The sequence below is a fragment of the Sus scrofa genome, chromosome 1 (assembly GCF_054392235.1).
Source record: "Sus scrofa isolate SSC_HxYL_T2T_F1_AM1 chromosome 1, Sscrofa_HxYL_maternal_Yorkshire_Landrace_v2.0, whole genome shotgun sequence".
Taxonomy (NCBI): Eukaryota; Metazoa; Chordata; class Mammalia; order Artiodactyla; family Suidae; genus Sus; species Sus scrofa.
The window spans coordinates 172,325,582-172,348,162 of record NC_139383.1 but is presented as its reverse complement, the minus strand read 5'-3'; the positions used below and the strand labels follow the sequence as shown (position 1 = coordinate 172,348,162).

Genomic DNA, 22,581 nt, shown 5'->3' with positions numbered 1-22,581 from the left:
ATGGAGGTTGTGTTTCTGAGGGTCAGGGCCACCCCCAGCGGATCCACTTGGGACACTGGTGTCTCACAGCAGGTATCAGTGCAATTTCTTGAAGCAACTTCCATTTGTCCCCACGACCTCCTGGATGAAGCCCTGCTTGGCCACTCTCTGGCCAGAGGGCAATGCAAGCTAGAGGATATCTCATCCTTATCTGAGGCTCTAAACCCATCTTTGAATCTGAGCTGCAGGAGGTTCTTATCACTTGCTCGTGATCAGAGGTGGCCAACTGCCATTGTGACAAAGCTGTGCCCTGTGGGTTCAGCACAGAGCACTAAATTAGAAACTGTACAAAGATCTCTCTCTGAGGCTTATGTCAACTCCAAATTACAGCTTTGGGGAGGAATGAACAGAATGCCGATTTGATTAACTATGGAGTTTTCTTTACTTTCCGCCTTCGTGGGCAAGTCAGCATTTTGCATCTCTCCTGTCCTTCCCCCCAGGAGTTTTCTTCTGCCCCTGGGAGACTAGACACTCCCAGTCATGTTCAATGATGCCACACAAATACCTTCTGGGATCTCTGGCCCCTGGCTTGATAATAGCAAATCAGGGAGATGGGGTAAAAGATGGTCATGAGGTCTTGAGCTTCCAAGCCTAGGTGTGGGGGCTTGGGGGGAAATACAGAATCCATCTACTGAATTGCAGGGAAAAGACCAGCCTGCAAGTGGCACTGGGAGGCCTGGGAGAGTTTTGCTGTCCAGGATGACCTTCTCTGGCTTTGGAAGGTCCTCGGCCTCCTGCACTAGTGTCTGTTTCTGAGCATGGAGGTTTGCGAACGTATAGTGTGGCTATTATGAAATGGGATTCTGGCCGAGACCCTTGCCCAAGAGCCTCTTCTCCTGCTGGGTGACTGCTGGGTTTGGAGGCATCTCAATCAATCTTTAGAAATGGATGACTTTTCTGAGTCACAAAGAGATATACTCTTGCTAAGGGAAGAAAGCCAGGATTAATGAAAAGCAAACATTGCACTTTGGCAAACCACTTTTACTGGATAAATGCAATTATTCTGGCTCCTTTGCAAGATGATTGCCCAGGTCCTGAATACCAATAGCTCCTAATGAAAGGATTGCAGTGTTTCCAAAAGGTGAAATAATGGGAAACCCACAAGAGGCTTTAGGCTGTATCCCCGCAGCCTGGCATGAAGAAGGGGAGGAGCCACACGGTCTAAGGTTTTGCTCCAGTTCCTCCTGCTCCTTTCTCACCCACAGAGCACACTGCAGGCTCTCCTGGGGTCAAGTTTGATTCCTGCTTCAGTTGCCCTAGGTGACCTGTTTGAGCCTGGGGGACTCCTCTGTCTAGAACTTCCTCCAGAGGGTTTTTCTTCTTTTCTTGGGTTCATACTGCAATCCATCCAGCTCATGGTGCAAGAATGCTCAGAGGGTGGGAAGCTCCAAGCAGCACCAACACTCTCTTCCCAGGGGTCCCTCAATGCCTTAGGATCCCCTTACTTAGTATGAAAATCCTTAGGTAAGGACAACCTTGCAGGTCTGTGAGCTACAAGATTCCTGGACATCCAGTGCCTTCCAGATAAACGGTCTTCCTTTAAGACTTACAGTTCCCTGAAAGATTCAAGGAAAGGCACTCAATTCCCCTGTGATCATCGCTCAGAATCCAGTAGGGAAACCACTTTCAGATCTTGTGCAATCTTGAAAGTAGCTTTGCACCAGTTCATGTCAGGGTTTATGGTTCAAAGTCAACACCAGGATCCAGCTGCGTTCCAGGGGTTTATTTACACAGTGATCCAGTACTGGTATCACTGTGTCATAGTGAAAGACCACTCTAACCTGTGAATGCATGACTGTGTCCTGGGGTGGAATGGGGTGAACCTCTGAGTGAGGAGAAGTGATAAGCAAAACCACTGTAACTAGAGAACAGAGAGGGTCAACTCTGGCCCTGAAGGCTGGTTCAATTTTATTATCTGCTTCCAAGAGATAAACTGAAATGTGGGTCTCATCTGTGGGCTTTGGCATTGGGCAGACCCATGTTTAAATCTCAGCCTGCCACTTTCTATCTGTGGGACCTTGGGAAGCTACAGAACCTGGATGTCTTCCTCTATAAAATGAGGATTTTAACATCCACCTAAGAAAGGCTGCTGGAAGGGTGAAAATGATGATGTCAGCAACATGCCTGGCCCAGTGCCCAGATTAATCACCACCACCAACCATGACCACGGACGTAGCACAAATGCTCTGCTGGGGGTGAGGGGCTGCTCCTGGCTGTGTTTCTAAGTAGCAGTATGATTTGGTTCCTTGGCCCTTCCAGGTTCTCATCTTCGCATCTATAAAAGGGGATGTTTGGATTGGGTGATCAAATTTGGATGAAAATTTGTAAGCAAGCCCAGAGGACAAGACCTGCACATAGAAAGACTTCAGCGATCAGCCCCCACCCTTCCCAGCTCTCCTCTCCCTTGCAAAAGTCGAGAGGTGATCCAGTAAACACTGACCTGAGTTTCCTGGCTGACTTCCTGCTGGGTAATTACATCCTGGCTCCTGCCAGTTCCTCTCTGTCAGCAGGATGAGTGGAAAGTAAATGTGTTGGTGCTTTGGAGGCAACCAACCAGAACTCCTGGCTTGACTTTCTACACAAACACAGCAGGCGATGGGCTTGAGGGATGCAGGTGTTTGGGAAGAAGGTTGTGAGAAGTGTCTGCATGTCTTGTGGATTCCAACGAATGGACTGTGAATATCATTATCTCCTATTAGCCTTTGTAATATAAAGCACCTGCCTTATAGGGCTGTTGGGATCAATCAGCTGCTGCCTGTAAAGCACTTTATAAGGACATATAATTCACGCTAATGATTTATTTGGTAAACATTCACAGAGCTCTTTCTTCGTGGCAGGTACTGTTTAAAGTCCTTGATAAATATTTGATCCTCATGAAAACCCTATGTAGCATGTACTGCTGTTATCCCCTTTTTTTATAGAACTGAGGCACAGAGACGTTAAGTAGCTTACTCAGGGTCACACAGCCAGTAAGTGGTTGGGCTAAGACTTAAACATAGCCAATCTGGTTCTGGAATGTGTGCTCCTCGACACAACACCCAGCTGCCTGTCTTAATATTAGTCATGAATGCTTGGCAAAGAAATCTACAGTCATTGTAATGTGGCTTTGTCCTCCCAGCAATCCTGAGAAGACCCACTTTTACAGGGCAACTAGATGAAGGTAGCAGAGGAAACCACAAACCATGGAGAAGCCATGTATTTACCTGACACTAAAGGCAGCACTAGAGCCAACAAATGCAGCCATCAGGTTGCAAATCTGCTCACACTTCTGAAACCTCATGGATTTCTAGCTTCTGAAACTGCCCTCACATGGCCATTGCAGGTTGATTTCCACTGTGGGCTTCGTTTCCCAGCTAAGACAGTAAGCTTGTTTAAGGCAGGGCTTTGTCCTGTACTTTCTTGTATTTTGACATCTTCCAGCTCACTGCAGGCCAGGGCAGGTGCTCAACAAATGCTTCCTGAGTCACCACTGACACCTGCCTCAACTGCTCCGAAGCAGTGTGTTCTCAATTCATCCCCAAAGAAGCAACACAAGGGACTTTTTCAGCTGACTCCTTCCATTATGTATACATGCACCACATCTTCTTTATCCATTCGTCTGTTGAGAGACATTCAGGTTGCTTCCATGTCTTGGCTACTGTATATAAATCTGCTATGAACATTAGGGTGCATGGATCTTTTCAAATTCATATTTTTGTTTTCTTACAATATATAAAAAAAGAATGCAAATTTGCCATTTGCAACGACATGGATGGGCCTGGAGGGTATTATGCTCAGTGGAGTAAGTCAGACAGAGAGAGACAAATACTCTGTTATCACTTATACATGGAATCTAAAACATGAGACAAACGAATATAACAAAACAGAAACAGATGTACAGATACAGAGAACAAACTAGTGGTTGCCAGTGGGGAGAGAGACAAGAGAAGGTAGGAGATGGAGTACAAGCTACTATGTATAAAATAAATGAGCCACAAAGATACATTGTACAGCACAGGGAATATAGCCAGTATTTTATTATAAGTTTAAAGGGAGCATAATCTATAAAAATATAGAATCACTATGTATACACCTGAAACCAATAAAACACTGTAAATCAATTATACTTCTATAAAGAAGTCAATGCTGAAAAAAGTAAATAGTTATAATCATATCAGTAAAAAAAAAAAGTTAAATTAAAAACCAGCTCCTTGGCTTCGATTTTTTCCTCAGTATTCTGATGGGACCTAGATCCTTTCTGCAAGTTCAATGATGAATCTTGATCTATCCTCAAATCTCCTTTTTTAGCCAAATCACCTCCCCCTGCCCCTCAACCACAGAAGAAACTGGAAGGGAGGGGGTACTGGGATCTGCATATCATTTCAAAACAGCTTTTTATTGGAAAATAAAAGTACAGAATCTGAAAACTCCACAAAACAAATACTTAGAGAATTGCTGTAAGACAAGCACCCTTTTAAGGAACACCTAAGTCAAAAAAAAATCAAAACTTTTCCTACATGCCTTGATTTAGTCACCACCTCCTCCCTTCCTCCTCCCAAAGTAACCATCATCCTGATTTTATTTATTTATGCTTGTTTGTTCTGTTTTTGCTTTTTAGGGCTGTACTTGACACATATGGAGGTTCCCAGGCTAGGGGTCTAATCAGAGCTACAGCTGCCGGCCTACATCACTGTCACAGCAACGCAGGATCCAAGCCATGGCCTGCAACCTACACCACAGCTCACAGCAACGACAGATGCTTAACTCTCTGAGCGAGGACAGGGACTGAACCCGCAACCTCATGGTTCCTAGTCGGATTCGTTTCCGCTGCACCAGGATGGGAATTCCCGTCACCCTGATTTTAATCACTTCCTGTGTTTGAAAAAATGTTATCACCCAACTGCACCTGCCTAGGCCCTATGGTTTAGTCTTGCCCACTTAAAAAGTTGTGTCTTTTCAGCTTCTTTTAACCTGCAGGTTTTCTTTGCCTTAAAGTTTACCTGCTGAACTGCCCAGGGCCTTTGCCCTGCACAGTTTCCCACAGTTGGGATTTGCTGACTGCTCACTCACAGTGCACTTCAACATGTTTGCATCCCATTTTATACTGTGGGGCTGGCCACGGTCCAGGACACCCGGTAACCTACTTCTTAGCCAATATTTATTTGGGCAGCGGTCCCATGTTCTTTTTTGAACAGAACAGATGGCATCAGCCGTAGTGAGGAGGAAGTTAAAAATCAACTGGCGCAGGAGCAGAAGTGAGGGCCCCAGGGTTAGGGTCTGACCTGCCTCTTGGGCAGTGACTGACCCTCCCTGACCATAATGGCATCAGGGTGAGAATAAATGGGATCCTGGATCGAAAACAGCTTTATTAACTGCAGAACACATCACATTCTAATAGGCACCTTTACAAATGGGTGGCTCCATGGGACGTTCTCTGAATGCCAGTGTTAGTCCAGACTTGTCACAATGCACTTTGCAGGAGACTCTGATTCAGTCCATTCCAGGCCAACCCTTGCGCATGAGAGTCACTGAAGCAATGACAAGTCTTGTTATTAGATCTGTATGCAGTTCTGCCGCAAGGGTTTTAAGGGGGACACAGAACTTTCAACTTCTTTTTAACATTTCTTCTCTCATGCATCATAAAACACTGCCAGGAGGTCAAGGGAAAGCCAGAAGTTGAATCCCAGCAACTGGATTTCTGAACCAGTAAGACTTTGCAGCACTGACCCTAAAGATCATTCAGGCTGGAAACAGATTCCCCACAGGTCTTGGATTATTAACTACCCAGGGAAGAAAACTGAGGTCTTGTTAGGCCTTGAGACGTCAAGCAATTGCCTCCTGCAGCCCATGATCCTCTGGCATATGAAACACATGAAGCCTTTTTTGGATCCCCTCAATAAATACTACTATCAATACAAGTTCAATCTCAGGATATCTGTGGGGTATATTATAGCTGCCGGCCTACACCACAGCAACATCAGATCTGAGATGCGTCTGCAACCTACACCACAGCTCATGGCAATGCCAGATCCCCAACCCACTGGGTGAGGCCAGGGATTGAACCCACAACCTCAGTTCCTAGTCAGATTCGTTTCTGCTGTGCATGATGGGAACTCCTATAACTCTGAGTTTAAATTGATACACTTACAAGGTTTTCTGCCAGGTCTCCCTGTCCCATCACAAACTTTTTTTTTTAAGTACTGCACCCGTGGCATATGAAAGTTCCTGGCCTAGGAGTCGAATCCGAGTTGCCTCTGCAACCTACACCACAGCTCACAGCAAGACCAGATCCTTAATCCACTGAATGAGGCCAGGGATCAAACCTTCATCCTCAAGGATACTAGTTGGGCTCTTAACCTGAGCCACAATGGGAACTCTGGATCACAAACTGCCTAGATCTATAATTACACACATATATACTTTTTTTTCTTTTTGCCACATCTATGGCATGTAGAAGTTACCTGGCCCAGGGGCCAAATGTGAGCCACAGCTGTGACCCACGCCATAGCTGTGGCAATGCTGGATTCTTTAACCTATTTATTGTACTGGGCTGGGGATTGAACCTGTGCTTACATAGTGACCCAAGCCACTGCAGTTAGATACTTAACCTACTGTGCCACAGGGGAAACCCTTTTTTTTTTTTTTTTTTTTGCTTTTTAGGGCTGTACCTGTGGCATATGGAAGTTCCCAGGCTAGGGGTCGAATAAGAGCTACAGTTGCCAGCCTACACCACAGCCACATGGGATCCAAGCTGCATCTGTGACTTATACCACAGCTCACAGCAACATGGGATCCTTAACCCACCGAGCAAGGCCAGGGATTGAACCTGCATCTGCTGAACCACAATGGGAACTTCCTACACACCCTTTTTCACATTCTCTTCCAATATGTTTTTTCTTTTTTTGTCTTTTTAGGGTCGCACCTGTGGCGTATGGAGGTTCCCAGGCTAGGGGTCAAATCAGAGCATTAGCTGCTGGCCTACACCACAGACATAGCAACACCAGGTCCAAGCCGCATCTTCGACCTACACCACAGCTTATGGCAGCGGTGGATCCTTAACCCACCGAGTGAGGCCAGGGACCGAACCTGCATCCTCATGGATGCTAGTCAGATTCATTTCCACTGAGCCATGATGGGAACTGCTCAAAATGGTTTTATTGCAGGATGTTGAATACAGTTCCTTGTGCTATATGGGAGGACATAGAATAGTCTGCATCTGCCAATCCCAAACTCCCAATCCATCCCTCTCCTAACAAAGCCGTCTACTGTAATAGTCACCGAATCCCTTGCCTTGTTCTGTTGGCCTACAGATGGTGAGCTCTGAGCCCAGGTGGGCAAAGCATCCCAGTCCAAACCTAGTTGGCACCAACCTCAATGAATACCCAATGAGGTTATGGATGACAGTTTCTTATTCTTTCCAAACACTCCTCCACGTTACCCCCACCAAGCCGTCCTTTTACCTGATGTGATTGCTTCTAACACCCTGGCACGTACCTTCTGCTTCAGCTGCAGCACCGTCTGCTTCATCTGGTGCAGCTCCTTACAGGTGGCACAGCAGGTGCCAGCTCTCACCGCATTCTCCGCCTTCTCGTCCCGCCCTGAGAGAGGAGATGGGTTCCGGTCTGTTTGGGAGGCTGGGGGTCGTCCAGCCCCCAAGAAGAAGGCGTCAGGAAAGGCAGTCCCAGGCGGATTGGCAGATGCTGAATTGTGCCAGGGGTGAGGGCTGGCAATTTTACAGTTCTCACGTCTCATGCCCAGGGGAGACTGGGAGGGGGCCCCACCCTCTGGGCTCAGCAGTTTCCATTTAGGCATCTGAACATCTTCCTCTTTCACGTGGGTAAATACGCACTGTGGCCATTTTATCAGGAGGCAGCTCTATCAACCTGACATGACTTATGCTCCCCTCCAAGGGCCAACATCCACATGAGGTAAATCATTCCCCACGCCCCTGCAATGGGACCTGGGTGCAGGGCTCGCAAAGCTGGTCAAGAGAGCTTGGCCAGGCCAGGCTGGGTCACAGACTGGAGCTGCGCACTGACCTCCGAGGAGATGTGAAGCCAGGCGGAAGATGTGCCAGGGCCCCTTGGACATGCCCATCCATGCCAAATAGGACAGGAGCTGGGAAGGGTCCCCATGACATCCTGTAGAGCACTGGGAACTCCACAGGCTTTTTGTAAAATATTTTGTTAAGTGATGTGTGAGTTAAATGATGACATCACCAAGTAACCACACAGCCTCCATCCAACTGGCACCTAAACGGACTACACAAACCTGTGTACAAGGGACACTAGACACCCAAGGTTACCTGCTCTTGAGGAACAGGTGCAGACTCCCCACAGGTCTTCGTAAAAGGTGGCAGCCATGTGATGTGTGTGTGGGGGGTTGGTCGGCATGGGACAGAACCCTTTGACACCCAGGCAAGTGTAAAATCTCTCAGCTTAGAAGCCCTTTGCTGGTGGGCCAGGTCTGTTGTTTGTGTGACAGGTAATGACTGCTAGGATGCCAGTGACATCTCCCTCCAAGTCATCACTTGTGCTTCTGGGTCCACATGTTCTCCTCCGTGCTGTCCTCTCTCCCATCTCCACTCGTGGACTCCTGCCAACCAGTAAGACCCCGTGCAAGTGTTGCCTGAAGCCCACCCTCCCTGACCACCAAGGCAGCATTTATCATGCACCCTGCTCAGTTGGTGAGGGACCTGGGCTTCCCTGTGGAGCTTTTTGTGCCCACACCAGAGTGGGAGCTGCTGCTTGATACCTCACACAGCAGATGCTCAGAGTTAGTGAAAAGGAATGTTACAGGGTGAACTGTGTCCCCCACCCCAAATACATGCACATGTGGAAGTCCTAACACCTCCCTCCACCCAATGCCTCAGAATGTGGCCTAATTTGGAAATGGTCCCTGCAGATGTATTTAGGTAAGTTGAAGTCATACCGGTGTAGGGTGGGCCCGTAACCCAATAGGACTGGTGTTCTCATAAAAAGGGGAAATTTGGACAGCACAGGGAGAAGCCCATTTGAAGATGAAGGCAAAGGTCAGGGTGAGGCAGCAGGAGCCAAGGAACAACAAAGAATCACTGGCCAAACACCAGAAGCTAGGGAAGACCTAGAACGTTCTCATTCACAGCCCTCAGGAGGATCCAAGCCTGATGACACCCGGACCTCAGACATGTAGCCTGCAGAGTGGAGACAGTCCACCTCTGCCCCATAAGCCCCCTGGTTGGTGGTACTTGGGTTCCGGCAGCCCCAGGAAACAGGCATGGATGGATAAGCTGGGCATTGGGAGAGCCGCAGCCTCAAGCGAGCCTTCTCCAGTGAGGCTGGTACCAGCCCTGCCTGGTGACATACACAGTGACTAGTGTTCCTGCTCTTTGGGAAGTGAGGGTGCCTGGGGCAACCTGGCGGCTGAGATGGGACTCCTCCCTTGATCACAGCAGAGCCCCTACCGGCCACACCCCATCCCTGCACCTCACCACAGGCTTGGTGCACACATACCAGGAACACACTTCTCAGGCCAGCAGGTTGAAGCAGTGCTCTGTCCAGCTGAGCTGCCGTAAACTACACGGTGACTCCTGAACATACAGGGTCAGCCTGGAGCTTAGGTTTTCAGTGTGTGATTGGGAAAAGCACTTGAACCTCTGGGAAGGAGGCAGCCTCTTTAAAAATCCTTCCATGTGTCCAGTGCATGTGTGCAGTGTAACAGGGCTGCCTTGTTAATCCCCACCTTCTAGGCTGACTGTTCTACCAGGAGGCTTACCTCTCCCCAGCCTCCACCCATGTCCAATGGGTACACGTGGGAGATGGTTTCTGTTCACACAGCAGATGCGTCACACTGAGCTGGCTGTGAGAATGCGCTTCACTTAGAGGTGATGTGAAATGGTTATTAAAGGACACGGCCTCCAGAGGCAGAGTTGGGGTGCAGATCCCAGCCTGTCACTAACTAGCTCAGGGACCTTAGGAAGTCATTTGACCTCTCTAAGCTGCAATCTCCTCAACCACAACATAGAGTAGTGGTTCCTACAACACAGGACTGTGGTGATTAAATGGGGTAATGCCTGTAAAATTCTTGGCACAAGCCCTGGTTCTAGTAAATGGGAGTGAGTGCCCAGCAGTGTCTTCAGACCCACCAAGCCCTCTAAATTCCCTCTGCCTGAAAACATTCATTCAAGGATTCTGGTATTAACACGAACCACAGAATGAGGGAAAACCGAGGTTCAGTGACTTCCAGAAAGTCATCCGGCAAGTTATTAACTTTTTCCCCAGCCGCGCTCATGGCATACGGAAATTCCTGGGGCCAGACAATCAAATCTGAGCTGCAGATTCAACCTACACTACAACTGAGGCAAGGTCAGATCCTTCACCCACTGTGCCACAGTGGGAACTCCCAACAAGTGTTTAACTGATGTGGGTTTAGAATTGAGGTTTCCTGAATCTGAGTCCAATACCTTTTCTACAAATCAGGTCATTTCCTTTGGGTTTTTTTAATCCCTGTTTAATGTGCCCACTTACAACCCCACTTGCCTGTGAAGCTTGATCACATCTGAGGAGAACTCGAGTTATTTAGATCTGTCTCACACATAATAGAGATCTTCCCTCACACAAATGAGGGAATTTCCATGTAGGAATGCACTGGGTGCTGAAGGACTGAAGCCTCACCCAACTTGGGTTGTGCTGATGGTAGAGAATGGTGGACTCCAGCACAGATAGGTAAGCCTGGTTCCAGGTTTGTCAGTTTTAAAGGACAGTTGGAGAACATCTACCTTTCCCAACCCAGCATTCATCAATTCCATCCCATCTACTGGTCAATATAGGCAATCCCATTCCCATTTATCAATCTCATTCACCCCCATCTTGCCACCCACTTAGCTCTCATCCACCTGTCTATTCATCCAGTCATCTATGCATCTCTCTCCCTCTTACCCATCAGACAGCACCTGTTAGTCACCAGGCCCTGTGTGAAGCATTGAGAATGTGAAATAAATGAGAATACCTGTTTGATAATTTAAGCTTGACCTTCCTTTCAAGGAACTATCCCTGCTGGCAGAGCCAGGCCATCACAAACAGGAGTAAAAAGCCCGTCTGTCCACTTCTACTTTTATGTACTCAGTGGAACTCAAGTTTTAGGGTGATTAAGGCAACTTGATATTTTCATGGTAATACAAACCTCATTAGCAGGCTCTAGACTATTTAATTTAGATCATGGAATGCCAGAATAGATTCATCTTTTAACTGTTCAATCTTTTACAAATAAGATGCACAGAAGGGGAGTAATTTTCTTTAGGTTTCTGCACACACAAAATGCAGAGGACCAGCACTTACAGGGTCTGAATCAGGGACTGCGCGGGTGCAGTGGTTCTGCTCGGGACACCTGAGAGCTGTCTGACAGGTGAGCTCCAGGGCAGAGATTTTCAGGTGTGGTCACTAGACTAGCAGCAGCACATGGGTATCAGTTCTCTGAAATCCAAAATCCGGGGAGCAGGGCCCGGTGCATTGTTCCATCAAAGCCTCTAAGTGACTCTGAAACACGTGCAAGTTCAACAATCACTGCTCCAGGGAAGCATCTCTGCTGAGCAACCTCTCACCTGAAAATCCCTAGGCTGTTTCTTGTCCCTTTGTGGAATCAGTAAAGATAACTTTGTCCAAAAGCCTTTTGCAGCTCCCACAGATAGACAAACAGTAAGGAGCATGTAGGCTTTGGCACAATCAGATGATCAGGAATCCTGACCTGCCACCTCGTCGTGCCTCTTCTTCTGTAACTTCCTTGGATGGTGAAACAACAACACCTATCACCTATGGTTGTTATAAGGTGTCAAGGAAATAACACCCGTAAGTTCCCAGAACAGTTCCTAGAACATGGCAGGTGCCCTGGAAGTGTTAATATCATAGTTATTGTTGGTACTGTTGTTTATTAAGTTCCTACAAAACTGGAGATGGGGGGGGGTGTCTATGCACCATCCTTTGGAAAGAGCTCCCAGAGGGTTTGAAGGTAAATGTGTGTGAAGGCTTGGAAAGTGCAATGCATTCTGAATTGGGGTTCCTCTATCCTGCTGTTAGCACAGGACACAGCAATGTGAAATGCAGAACTAAAATAATCTTGCATAGGCTACACTAATAATTCGTTTAGCAATCTGGAAAGACAACTGCATGTTTTCCATCCTCTCCATTAATGATGTGGTCATGCATCTCTGACCGTGACCATGACCGTGTTAAGTAGGCATCACTTAACATTCTCTCCAACGCCTTCAGATTTTAAAGGTGCAATATCACTGACTAGCCACGGGGAGGGGCATGTAGCTCTAATTTTTACTGATGTTGAGCAGGCTACACATCTTACACATTAGGAACAGAATTCCTGAGATACCATACTAGTAATATTTAGCCAACTTAGAAAAACTAATGAACGTTCTCAACATACTTCTTATGGGCAGAGTCACCAAGCACATTTTAAAAAGTTCATTGTGCAGATTTGTGCCCTGGTGGTAGTTCGCAAGCCTGGGTGGCACATTACAACCACTTGCTGGTGTGTGGGTGTGTGTGTGGGGAGGGGGTTGGTGTTTAAAAATCCCACCCACCATGCTGCACCCCACCCATCTGAGGGCTGGGGGTCACAACAAGGGAACGGTTATCAGCATTTTTTAAAAATCCTCAGGTTGAGAAGAGCCAAGCTATGGAATAGACCTTTAAAGTTATATGAAACACCTGGCTGTCCCTGTAATAAATGACATTGGGGGTCACGGTCACTTTATCAGAAAAGAAACAAAAGCTGAAAAATAGAGACCAGGTAATTACTGTGGAGTCAACCGGTCCTTAAGTTGTTTTTGCATTGATGATACAGATACCCTGGAGTAACTACACTGGCTCCAGACACATTTGCAGAGAGAAAAAAATCAAAGTTGCCTACTAGCGGATGGCCTTTGTCACCATGACTGTGGGTACATAACCTCCTTTCCACTGGCGGAAGCCATTCTAAGGCCAGCCTTCTGCTCTCCACTTACTTTCTGAGTGACCTGAGGCTTTGTGAGATTTTAAAGTTCCCCTGACTATAATATTAGACATTAGATGATGCATAGTTAAAAAAAAAAAAAAAGAGGAATGAGGATGTAGATCACATGTGTTTATAGTCAATCATCATTATTCCTTCTTCAAAAAACCCCCAACCGTGATGAAATATTGGGCTTATTAATTAGTCTGAAACAGATGAAACTGCTTAGCTGCCTCTGATGTTCCAGATGTGAAGCTTGACTGGCCCTAACTTTCCTCATTGCTGAGCTGAATATCTGGCTGTTAGCTCTTCATCTTCCAGATACTGCAGGGAAAGTGCTCGGTTTACAAGGTGCTGAGGCTAGGTATGCCTTTGGCACTCGTTTAGATAAAGGACAAAGAGATGAAAACCACGCAGGGCCTCATGGGGCTGGCAGGGCTCAGACTGTTCTTACTGATGCTAGATCACTCCAAGTTGTGCAAAAGATCTGTAATGGTAAAAGGATCTTTGGAGCATCTCTAGTCCCTCACCCCTGTGTCTACAGAGGAGGAAACTGAGGTCCGGAGAGCTGCCCCGTGACACCCAGCTGGTAAATACTGACACAGCTCTGGCTACCAGCTCTAACTTCCAAGCCCAGGAACTTTCCACTGCATCATAGCCGCCAAGGAGATGAATCCAGGACACCTGCTTTTTGTTGCCCAAACCATCAAAGCCAACCCCCCACCTGAGTAATGATTCCAATGTTCAGGGCATAGAATGTGCCTGTCCTTTCCCATAATTTTAATTATGTGCACGAATTCCTGCTCTCAGCTCCTAACTATCCTGACGTCCTTGGTTACTGGTGTTGGAATGTTTTTCTTAGTAAAATACTAAAACCAAATGCTAGCCCTCTGTGCCGACATGGTAAATTCAGTAGAGATGAGTCACTAAAAATGAAATACTGAGAAAGCCTTTCAGAATGCTGCTGCTGGGGTGGGGGGCATGCAGCAGGGGGATACAGCAGACAGTGGTAATGTTCCCATTTTTAAAATGATCTGGAGCTGTGGTATTTGGGGGAGGATGAAGAGGAGAGAATTCAGAGCCTAGGGTCATCTGTGCAGTGAGTTTTGTGTTCTCATAACTAAAGCTCAGTAGAATGACCACCAGACAGTTCCTCCTGACTGAACAGGAGGATGTCTCCCATGTAAATCACTGTAAGCAGGAACACACTGTCTCTCCATCGGGTAGTCGAAGAGCACTGGCATGTTTTCATTCATTCAGTGCTCTGTGGTCTGCAGCCAACAGCCCCCTCTGGACCTTGGCTGCTTCCTTCAGCGATGACAACATCCTCGCCCAAGAGTCGACCAGATGACCCACCAAGTTCCAGCCCCAGGGTTCAGCTCTTTGATGCTAATAAGGGAGAATTTTCCCAACTGTCTCTTTCAGGACACCATCATCTGTGAGATGTTTTTAAGTACTTCTTCAGGAAATAATCTCGGGAAACATAGGTTTAATCAAAATTAACTTTTTTAAATGGTAATTTTAGAGCTGTTAATGCACTCACATCATGAGTTCTTAAGAAGTGGGTGTAGTCATGCACTCTCCCCCAAACACCCGAAGACAGAAACTGCAAGAGAAAGGCTTCTAAACACCTTAGGATCCCAAGTCCTAAAGAAGAAAATGCGTGGAAATGCTATAACGGCTGATTTTATATATATATATATTTTTTTTTCTTTTCTTTTTAGGGCCACACCCATACCATATGGAAGTTCCCAGGCTAGGGTTTGAATTGGAGCTACAGCTGCCAGCCTCCGCCACAGCAATGTGGGATCTGAGGTAATGCCAGATCCTTAACCCACTGAGTGAGGCCAGGGATTGAACCTGAATCCTCATGGATACTAGTTGGGTTTGCAACCTGCTGAGCCACAACTGCAACTCCTGAAAAAATATGTCTTTAAACAAAAATAGAGAAGGTGCAAAACCAATTAATAATTAAGACTGCTCAATTTTTTTTTTAAACTGAATTCTCAGCCTTAGATGGCAAACTAGTCACCACTTAAAGAAAGTTCTTGATCTCTTATTTACTGAAATTTTTTGTGTGCTTGTTTTTTTTTTTTTTTTTTTTGTCTTTTTTTGCTATTTCTTGGGCTTCTCCCGTGGCATATGGAGGTTCCCAGGCTAGGGGTCCAATCGGAGCTGTAGCCACCGGCCTACACCAGAGCCACAGCAACGCGGGATCCGAGCCGCGTCTGCAACCTAAACCACAGCTCACGGCAACGCCGGATCGTTAACCCACTGAGCAAGGGCAGGGACCGAACCCGCAACCTCATGGTTCCTAGTCGGATTCGTTAACCACTGCGCCACGACGGGAACTCCTGAATTTTTTTTTTTTATTTTTATTTTTTGCTTTTTAGGGCCACACCTGAGGCATATGGAGGTTCCCAGGCTAGGGGTTGAATAGGAGCTACAGCTGCAGGCCTATGCCACAGCAATGCCAGATTTGAGCTGCATCTGCAACCTACACACAGCTCGTGGTAATGACGGGTCCTTAACCCACTGAGTGAGGCCAGGGATTGAATCCACAACCTCGGGGATGCTAGTCAGATTTGTTTCTGCTGAGCCATGATGGGAACTCCCTGCTTGAATATTTTCAAAGCAGCACAATTCACCCTCAGGAAATGAAACAGTAATGTGGTCTCAGGATCTACTCGGCACAAGTGACTAATTTCAAAGCTGCAATGTCTCCTTCCCAGGCCCCAGACTCAGAGGTTCCCATAGCACAAGAGCCAGACAGGAGGTGACTGCCTCTCACCAAGGCCCATTGTCACTGCCTCTGGCTCAGACCCATCCCCGGGACACCATAAGCAGGGGGACTTTAGAGGGATGAGGTTGGAGAAACTAAGAATTAGTGCAAGAGGTAGAGGCCACCTAGACCAAAGAACATGCAGATTTGGCATAGAAAACCTTCCCCTGGGCTCTGGAGATTTCAACCCCTCTGGTCTTCAAGTCAAGGTCAGGTCTCTGGACAGACCACTCTGCCCCATCTGGTGGGCCAGTTCTTATTATTTGGAGATTCCTACCCTTTAATCCCATCCTGACCCATACTCGCCAGATAGCTGCTCTCTAGTCTGAGTTGCTCAAGGCCGCCCTTCTCACCCATGTCAATGGAACTTCACCTGAATAGAAAGTGAAGCAAAGACACGACAGGGTTACCAGGTTGAGGACCCCTCCAGCCCCCGGCTTGGAGTGCAGCTGGAAAGCCAATTCAAAACGTAAAATTAGCTGCTTTCTTCGGGCTGACTCTTAGGTCAGCCCACACACTGATATTTCAGTGACTAAAAGGCTGCACCTCATTTTTCAATGAGAGTCTTCCTTTCAACAAAGGACACAGTCTAAGAGCTAACTTACACATCTGCCCCCCCCCCCCAACCCCCCGCCACCTTCTCCACCATGGGACAAGTGATTTTAATTCTGAATAGTAGGTAAGAAGTGTCCCAAGAGCATTTTTTCTCAAATCAACCCTGATGCCAAAAACCACTATTCATCCCTGCTTTTAAGCACTTTGGGGCACCTGGGCCCTATAGGCCTCAGACTTTAAAAGCATTACACCAAGCCCTTCGATCCATTTCCATGATCCCAAATTGCTCAGTCTGATTTGCTTTGTAGTTTTTCCGTTTGAGGCAGCTGGTCCCCAGCTGTTTGCTGCCCTCAGCTGACGGCAATGGCCTTATCCCCGGTTTTGAATTTTTGAATCTTAGGCTACATGGAAGAATTGTTATCTCCTGAGCACCCAACAGTTCTTTAATTTCTCTGCAGTTCTTGGTACATACAGTCTGCCCTAGGAGCCCCCTTCCCATCCAGAGATGGCCCCGGGCCCAGCTAACCTCTCCCGACAGACAGAGTTCCTAACCTTTTTCCCTCCTGAGGCGGCAGGCAGAGGGGGAGCCCTGAGCACAGAAGATGACTGGAACTTGCTGGCCTACAAAAGTGGGATCCTGGCATGCAAAGGCCCTTCCTTCCTCCCTCCTCTCCACACATGAAGGAGGCAATGACCCCAACATTCAAGCTGATCACGTCCCTAAGTGATGAGACATCATCTCAGCTGATCAATCTGGCCGAAATAACGTCAATCAGCTTCTCAAGCTGTGTGAAAAGAGGCCAGCTTCTAAAAGTCCTCCACTTCCATGTGGACTGGGCTTGCTAAAATGCAATTAAAAAAATGACTAGAAATGTTTCTAGACACACTCAATGTCTGTCTTTATCCTACCATGAAGCAAATAATGGCTCCCAGGCAGACGTGGGGCAGCCGGCTATACCTTAGCAGCACTGGTATGGATTGCTGTGGAAGTGTTGCATGTTTTTATTCAGCTCGTATATTTTAATTTTTAAAAAAATTTTTAATTTTTTTGCTTTTTAGGGCAGCACCAGCAGCATATGGAGGTTCCCAGGCTAGGGGTCCAATCGGAGCTACAGCTGCGGGCCTACACCACAGCCATAGCAGCACCAGATCCAAGCCACATCTGTGACCTACACCACAGCTCATGGCAATGCCGGATCCTTAACCCATTGAGTGAGGCCAGGGATTGAACCCACAACCTCATGGTTCCTAGTCAGATTCGTTTCCATTGAGCCATGACAGGTACTCCTCAGCTCGTTTTCTTTGGGAGGACTCAGAGCTTCCGGCCTTACCTCTGCTCCTCCCAGTTTCACCCCATCAGTAACTAAGTTCTATTGATTTGCCCATGAGCACATCACCTCCACTTGCTGGAATGCTTCCCCAACACACAACCAGCTCATGACCCTTGCTACTCATAGGCATCACTAGGTCTCTAGGGGTTTGACTTTGTATCCTACCTTTCTGTCACCCAGATGCCACCCACCACTCATATAAATGCCTCTTCTTGGCCTCTGCTTCTCAAGGAACCCTATTGCTTGCCTCTCTATCTACTCATCCAACCATCCACCCATCCATCCAATCAGGGCGATAATTTTTCCTGCCCTACTTACCAGTGTCATTGGGGTACTTGTCCCCCTTGGTGCACGTCCTCCCATCATCCTCCCGGACGTAGCCTTCCCGGCACTCACAGCGGTAGCTGCCCAAGGTGTTGATGCAGATGTGTGCACACAGGGTCTCATTGCTAGTGGCACACTCGTCAATGTCTACATTTAAACCAAACACGAGAACACTCAGTTTCAAAGAAATCATTTCCAGTGCAACAGGTGATCTTGGGCTTTGCTCTTGTATTAATGTCTGCAAAGGACTCTTTGCCAGACTTCTATCACTGAAGCCTGGAATAAAGCAAGGAAGCTACAAAGGTGGGCCATCTGTGATGAGAGCATTTCAGGCCCTGTCACCATGGTTACAAACCCATCAGTGATGGGTTCCTTGCTGCCACCAAGGAGTCTCCAAGGTTCTCACTATAGAACATGGTGACAAAGTCTGACCCAGATATTCCGCAGGGCCCTTGGAAGGGAAAATGAGAACTGAGGGCAATGCATTTTGAAAAGCGACTTTCACAGAAACAATTTCTGCAAAGACCCTAGTGTACTGAGAGTTTTTATGTTCCCTTTATGACTGTAGGTTCCTAACAGCAGGATAGTGACCTAAGGCCACTAAGAATGGCTCCTTCCCAGTTAGGAAATGTGGTGATACCTGGGAAAAGCCACTTCTGATCAAAGATAAACAGAGATAATGGGTCTAACAGAGAAGTTTTCCCGAGGAAATTTCAGCCCCATCCATGACTCAAACAGACCCCTTACAAGCATGGAAATGAACCATGATACCATCAAACAAGTAAGCGGCGAGAGTCCACGTGAACTTTGAGTATCACAGACTCACTACCCTACTGAATTGGGTGGAAACAGAACTGTTTCCCAGCAGGGAAGGAAAGGGAGGCCCAAACCCATTTCCTGGTCACTGGCTAAAGACACTGGGTGCGGGCCATGACATACAGCCCCAGATTGCATACATATGGCCAGCAGACAGAGCCCAGCCCTGCGCTCCAGGATGCTGAAAACATCCCAGCCCCTCCCTGGACAAGCTGCTCAGGACAAGGGGCACGTGGTCATCTGGATGTTTCCCCCTGACAGTCTGTACTGTCATCTGGAGTCTAAGACGTCACAGCTGGAGCTGCCTCTGCCATTCCTCGGGCCGACCACCTCTGTCCACATGCCCCTGCCCTAAACCTTAGGGTGAGGCTGACAAGATTAAAAGGAGAAAAAAATGGATGGAACTCATAGCCAAAAGCTAGTGTTGCTGCTCCCCAAGCCCGCAGATGAAAAGAACTGGGCACTGGAACTTCCACAATGGAAATTAAGAGCCTTGACATCTGGGACCTCAGATGGTGCTACTGAGAGTATACCTGGCTCCCTGTAGGAGAGCCTGCAGGTACCCTTCTGTGGGCTTGGTGGTCTCAATTCCACTCCTTCTCTGTGTGGGGTGACCTGGGAGAAGCCAACCTCTTATCTGGAACTTCTCTTAAATGGTGCTCTCCTGAGAACGAAAGGGGGGGTGCTCACCATGGCTGGTTTATTTCCCACCCGGATCCCTCTGCAGTCTCCTCAGTTCATCTTCCAGCTGATCATCAGACTTCCCTGGGCATGTGTGTAAATGTAGATTCCTGCATCCACCGCCCCTTCAGAGTCTGGAGGGGAGGCCATGAACCATTTTTTCTTTCTTTCTTTCTTTTTTTTTAAAGAAGCCCAGATGTTTCAGAGACAGATTAGCCAGGGACGGACCACACTTTGATACAAAGCAGCTCCAGGGGACCAATGACCATAATAAATCTGCCTAAGAAACCTAAGGGAGGTGCACAGGGCTGGGAGGCCCGGGGAGGGGAGGGGAGGGAGCAAGCTGGTGACAATGGTTGGTGCTGGCTTTGCTCAACTGCAGGCAGCCCTGGTGGCTGGTTTCTGCTCCCATTAGTCATTTCCAGCCTGTCTGCCCTATGGACACCTCCTCTTTTTAGTCCAGGTCATCTTTTAAGAGAGCACTTACTCTTGTTCCATTCTTCCTGCGCTTCACAATCCTGCCCACTCACTGCTTTAGCTTATTCTAGTTTTCATTCCATCATATTCCCCTTGTCCTGCTCTTATATCTCCCTGCCGACTAGGATCTGACTGGTATCCACTCCCTGAAGGACTCCTTGGCCAGCCTTAATAATCATGGCGAAAGCCAGTGACCTCTAGGATAACAGCCATTCAACAGATAAGGGGAGGAATCTAAGGTCAAAGTGGCTCCTGAGAACTGCCCCCCCCGCAATGAAGAGTGTTCCACACCATCATCAGAACATGGCACACATCCTAGGAGCTGGGAAGTGACGTGTACTGCCAACGCACCCAGGCAGTAGGGCTTCTCCCGCTTCCGGTGTCTCTCCCGGTCATAGCGGTATCCTGGGTAACATGTACACAGCACGCGGCCAAAGTTATCTGTGCACTGCTGTTCACAGGGAGCCTCAGCACACACATCATAGTCTGAAAAAGAAAAGTTGGAGCTCGTGTCAACCACAGCCATTCATGTAAAGGAGGGGGCCACCCAGCCCCAGTTGGGAACGGACTTTCTGGGCAGCGCTCTGCTGGAGGGGAGCTGTGCTGTGACCCGCTATGTTTAGAGGGACTAACTCTTCAGGCCCTGAGGTGTCTTCCAGGAGTGCTGCAATAGGCAACTGAGGGCTGAGCATCTCAGTAGCTAAATGCAAATATCCCTTTTGATTTTCCCCTGGGTCACCTGTCATCCTCTGATCTTTTATCACTCATCCAGAGAGCAAAGATGCTTTTCAAGGCCAGTGGGCATCACTGAGGCCCACTGCTTCTCTCTCACCAAACTGCTGCAGAAACAGGTAATTCCTTCCTCCCTCCTGCTGAACACTAATGAACAGCTAAGCCTGGTGACGGGGGCTGGTGCCAGAATGTGAGGAGGTGGCGGTGGCAGGGGCGTGTGGGGGGTGATGGGCGGGCTGGAAGTCAGGCAGGCTCAGAGGAGTATGAGGGAGGCTGTGTGTGTTGTAGGAGCGCAGATGGGTCTGGGGTGGGGGTGGGGGGTGATTCTGCATGCCGAGAAGTGGTTGAGTAAGGTTGAATGGCTAGAGACCTTGTTCCAGCCCTAAATCTGCAAATTGGGGTGGTTGCTCACTATTTGTCAAGAATCAGGGCATCTCCTCTCAGTTCTTACAAACAAACTGATATTTAATGAGCCTCTGAAGGGACTTTGGCTCACAGGCGCTCAGATGAACATTTACTTCCAGACTAGATCCAACATTCATTAATCACCACACTATCTTCCTCAGGTGCTGACAGATCAACTATCCTTGGACAAAGAAGGAGCTTGGCTTTGCTCCGCCACGTGTGAAGGTGAAATGGGTGGGCTGTTGGCCCCTGATGTAGGCGGGGTTGAAGAGACAAGGATCACGCCAATCTCACGACTTGGAAGGCAGCCCTGGCTAACCCTCCTCCCCACAGATGTGATTCCAGATCTGCTCTTCCTGCATGGATCCCTGGTCAAACGCATTTTCTTCAACCTGAGGCAGCCCATGTTCTATGCTCTTTTTGCTTAAGAGCAAATCTCAGCCGTAATTGGCTATGGGCTGCTGTCCTGTCACTCAGCAGCTGCCAGCAGGGAGGGGGAGGGGAAGGGGTAGGGTTAGGAGTCCTAGTGTTGACTGTTAAGCTCAATAAGACCTGTTTTGAAAAACAACAGCCCTTATCTCTTCTATCATTCCAGCTCCTTGAGGCTACACTGCCAACTCTTCTGATTCTCCTACAATCTACCTGGTGGCTCTAAATAGCCAGCTTGTGTTGCCTCCTCCTCCTTTATGTATTAAATACTCTGGATTTCCAGCTTTATCATTGTTTCTCCAACCACACTCACACTTCTAACTCCCTCCATCCTGTCCATGTTGTTAATCTGAAATTTTGGTTTTCTTAAAGAGACTTTTTCCTAATTGTTTCTTATTGTAGGTTTTCCTCCAGTGTCTGGTGATCCTTTTCCTATCTTGATGTCTATTCTAATGAATTTGTTTTTTTAACAACAAAAAATGATTTAATTGCAACACAGCCCCATCCTCATTACTTTTATACAGCACAGGAGTAGAAAAGAGTCCCACTGCAAGCATCATTTAGTCCAAGGCAGAGTTCCTTGCTGTAGCAAACCCACCTCCCCCAGAGACCCATGTCTGGGGTGTGTGTGTACAGCCAAACTGAACACACAGACTAAACAGAATAGCTTGAATATAAAATTTTTATAGCTAAATAGAAGCGAAGCTATAAAATTAGCTCAATAAGAAGGCTATAAAATCAGCTCAATAGAAGCTCTTTGCATGTGGCAGACTTTACAAACACTGGGCTTCGATTCAGTGATTTGGCTGGTGCATTTCAACGTCAGTTTCTCTAGGACTTTTCCCTTGAATTGTCCAGAACTTCCAGAAGAGTCATTTCCAAATCCTTGCCTGACAGTAAAGTGGAGAAACTCAAGTGGAGGGAAAGGATGAGTGCTGCAATATTTAGTATAATCCTTTACTAACTCCTTCCATTTGCAGTATTGGACCTCCACCTTCCTCTCTGACTGGCATCCCTCAGTCCCAAAGCCTCCAGCACCCGCTCAAGAGAACT

At 47.6% G+C, this 22,581-nt stretch overlaps 1 protein-coding gene and 2 long non-coding RNA genes across 12 annotated transcripts in view; 2 read left to right on the top strand and 1 right to left on the bottom strand.

Annotated features, from left to right (window-relative positions):
* Positions 1 to 5,806, top strand: part of LOC106509065 (uncharacterized) — a 70,320-nt gene extending 64,514 nt beyond the window's left edge. Inside the window, exon 3 of the long non-coding RNA XR_014816475.1 lies at positions 5,673 to 5,806. This is a non-coding gene — a long non-coding RNA (uncharacterized LOC106509065). The remainder of the gene's footprint in view (positions 1 to 5,672) is intronic.
* CCBE1 (collagen and calcium binding EGF domains 1) overlaps positions 1 to 22,581 on the bottom strand; it is a 236,934-nt gene that overhangs the window by 14,069 nt on the left and 200,284 nt on the right. For 6 of the 10 annotated variants that reach the window (XM_005659840.4, XM_021099891.2, XM_021099895.2 and 3 more), the window contains 3 exons: positions 20,314 to 20,448; positions 17,983 to 18,135; positions 7,513 to 7,652 (listed from right to left, as the gene is read on the bottom strand). In XM_005659840.4, the coding sequence (XP_005659897.2) occupies positions 7,513 to 7,652; positions 17,983 to 18,135; positions 20,314 to 20,448 (428 nt within the window). The remainder of the gene's footprint in view (positions 1 to 7,512; positions 7,653 to 17,982; positions 18,136 to 20,313; positions 20,449 to 22,581) is intronic. The other 4 variants (XM_003121722.7, XM_084977815.1, XM_084977830.1 and 1 more) reach the window with 1 other exon arrangement.
* Positions 16,965 to 22,019, top strand: LOC146406847 (uncharacterized). Its single transcript, XR_014816481.1, has 2 exons — positions 16,965 to 20,813; positions 21,261 to 22,019. It is a non-coding gene; the product is annotated as an uncharacterized LOC146406847 (long non-coding RNA).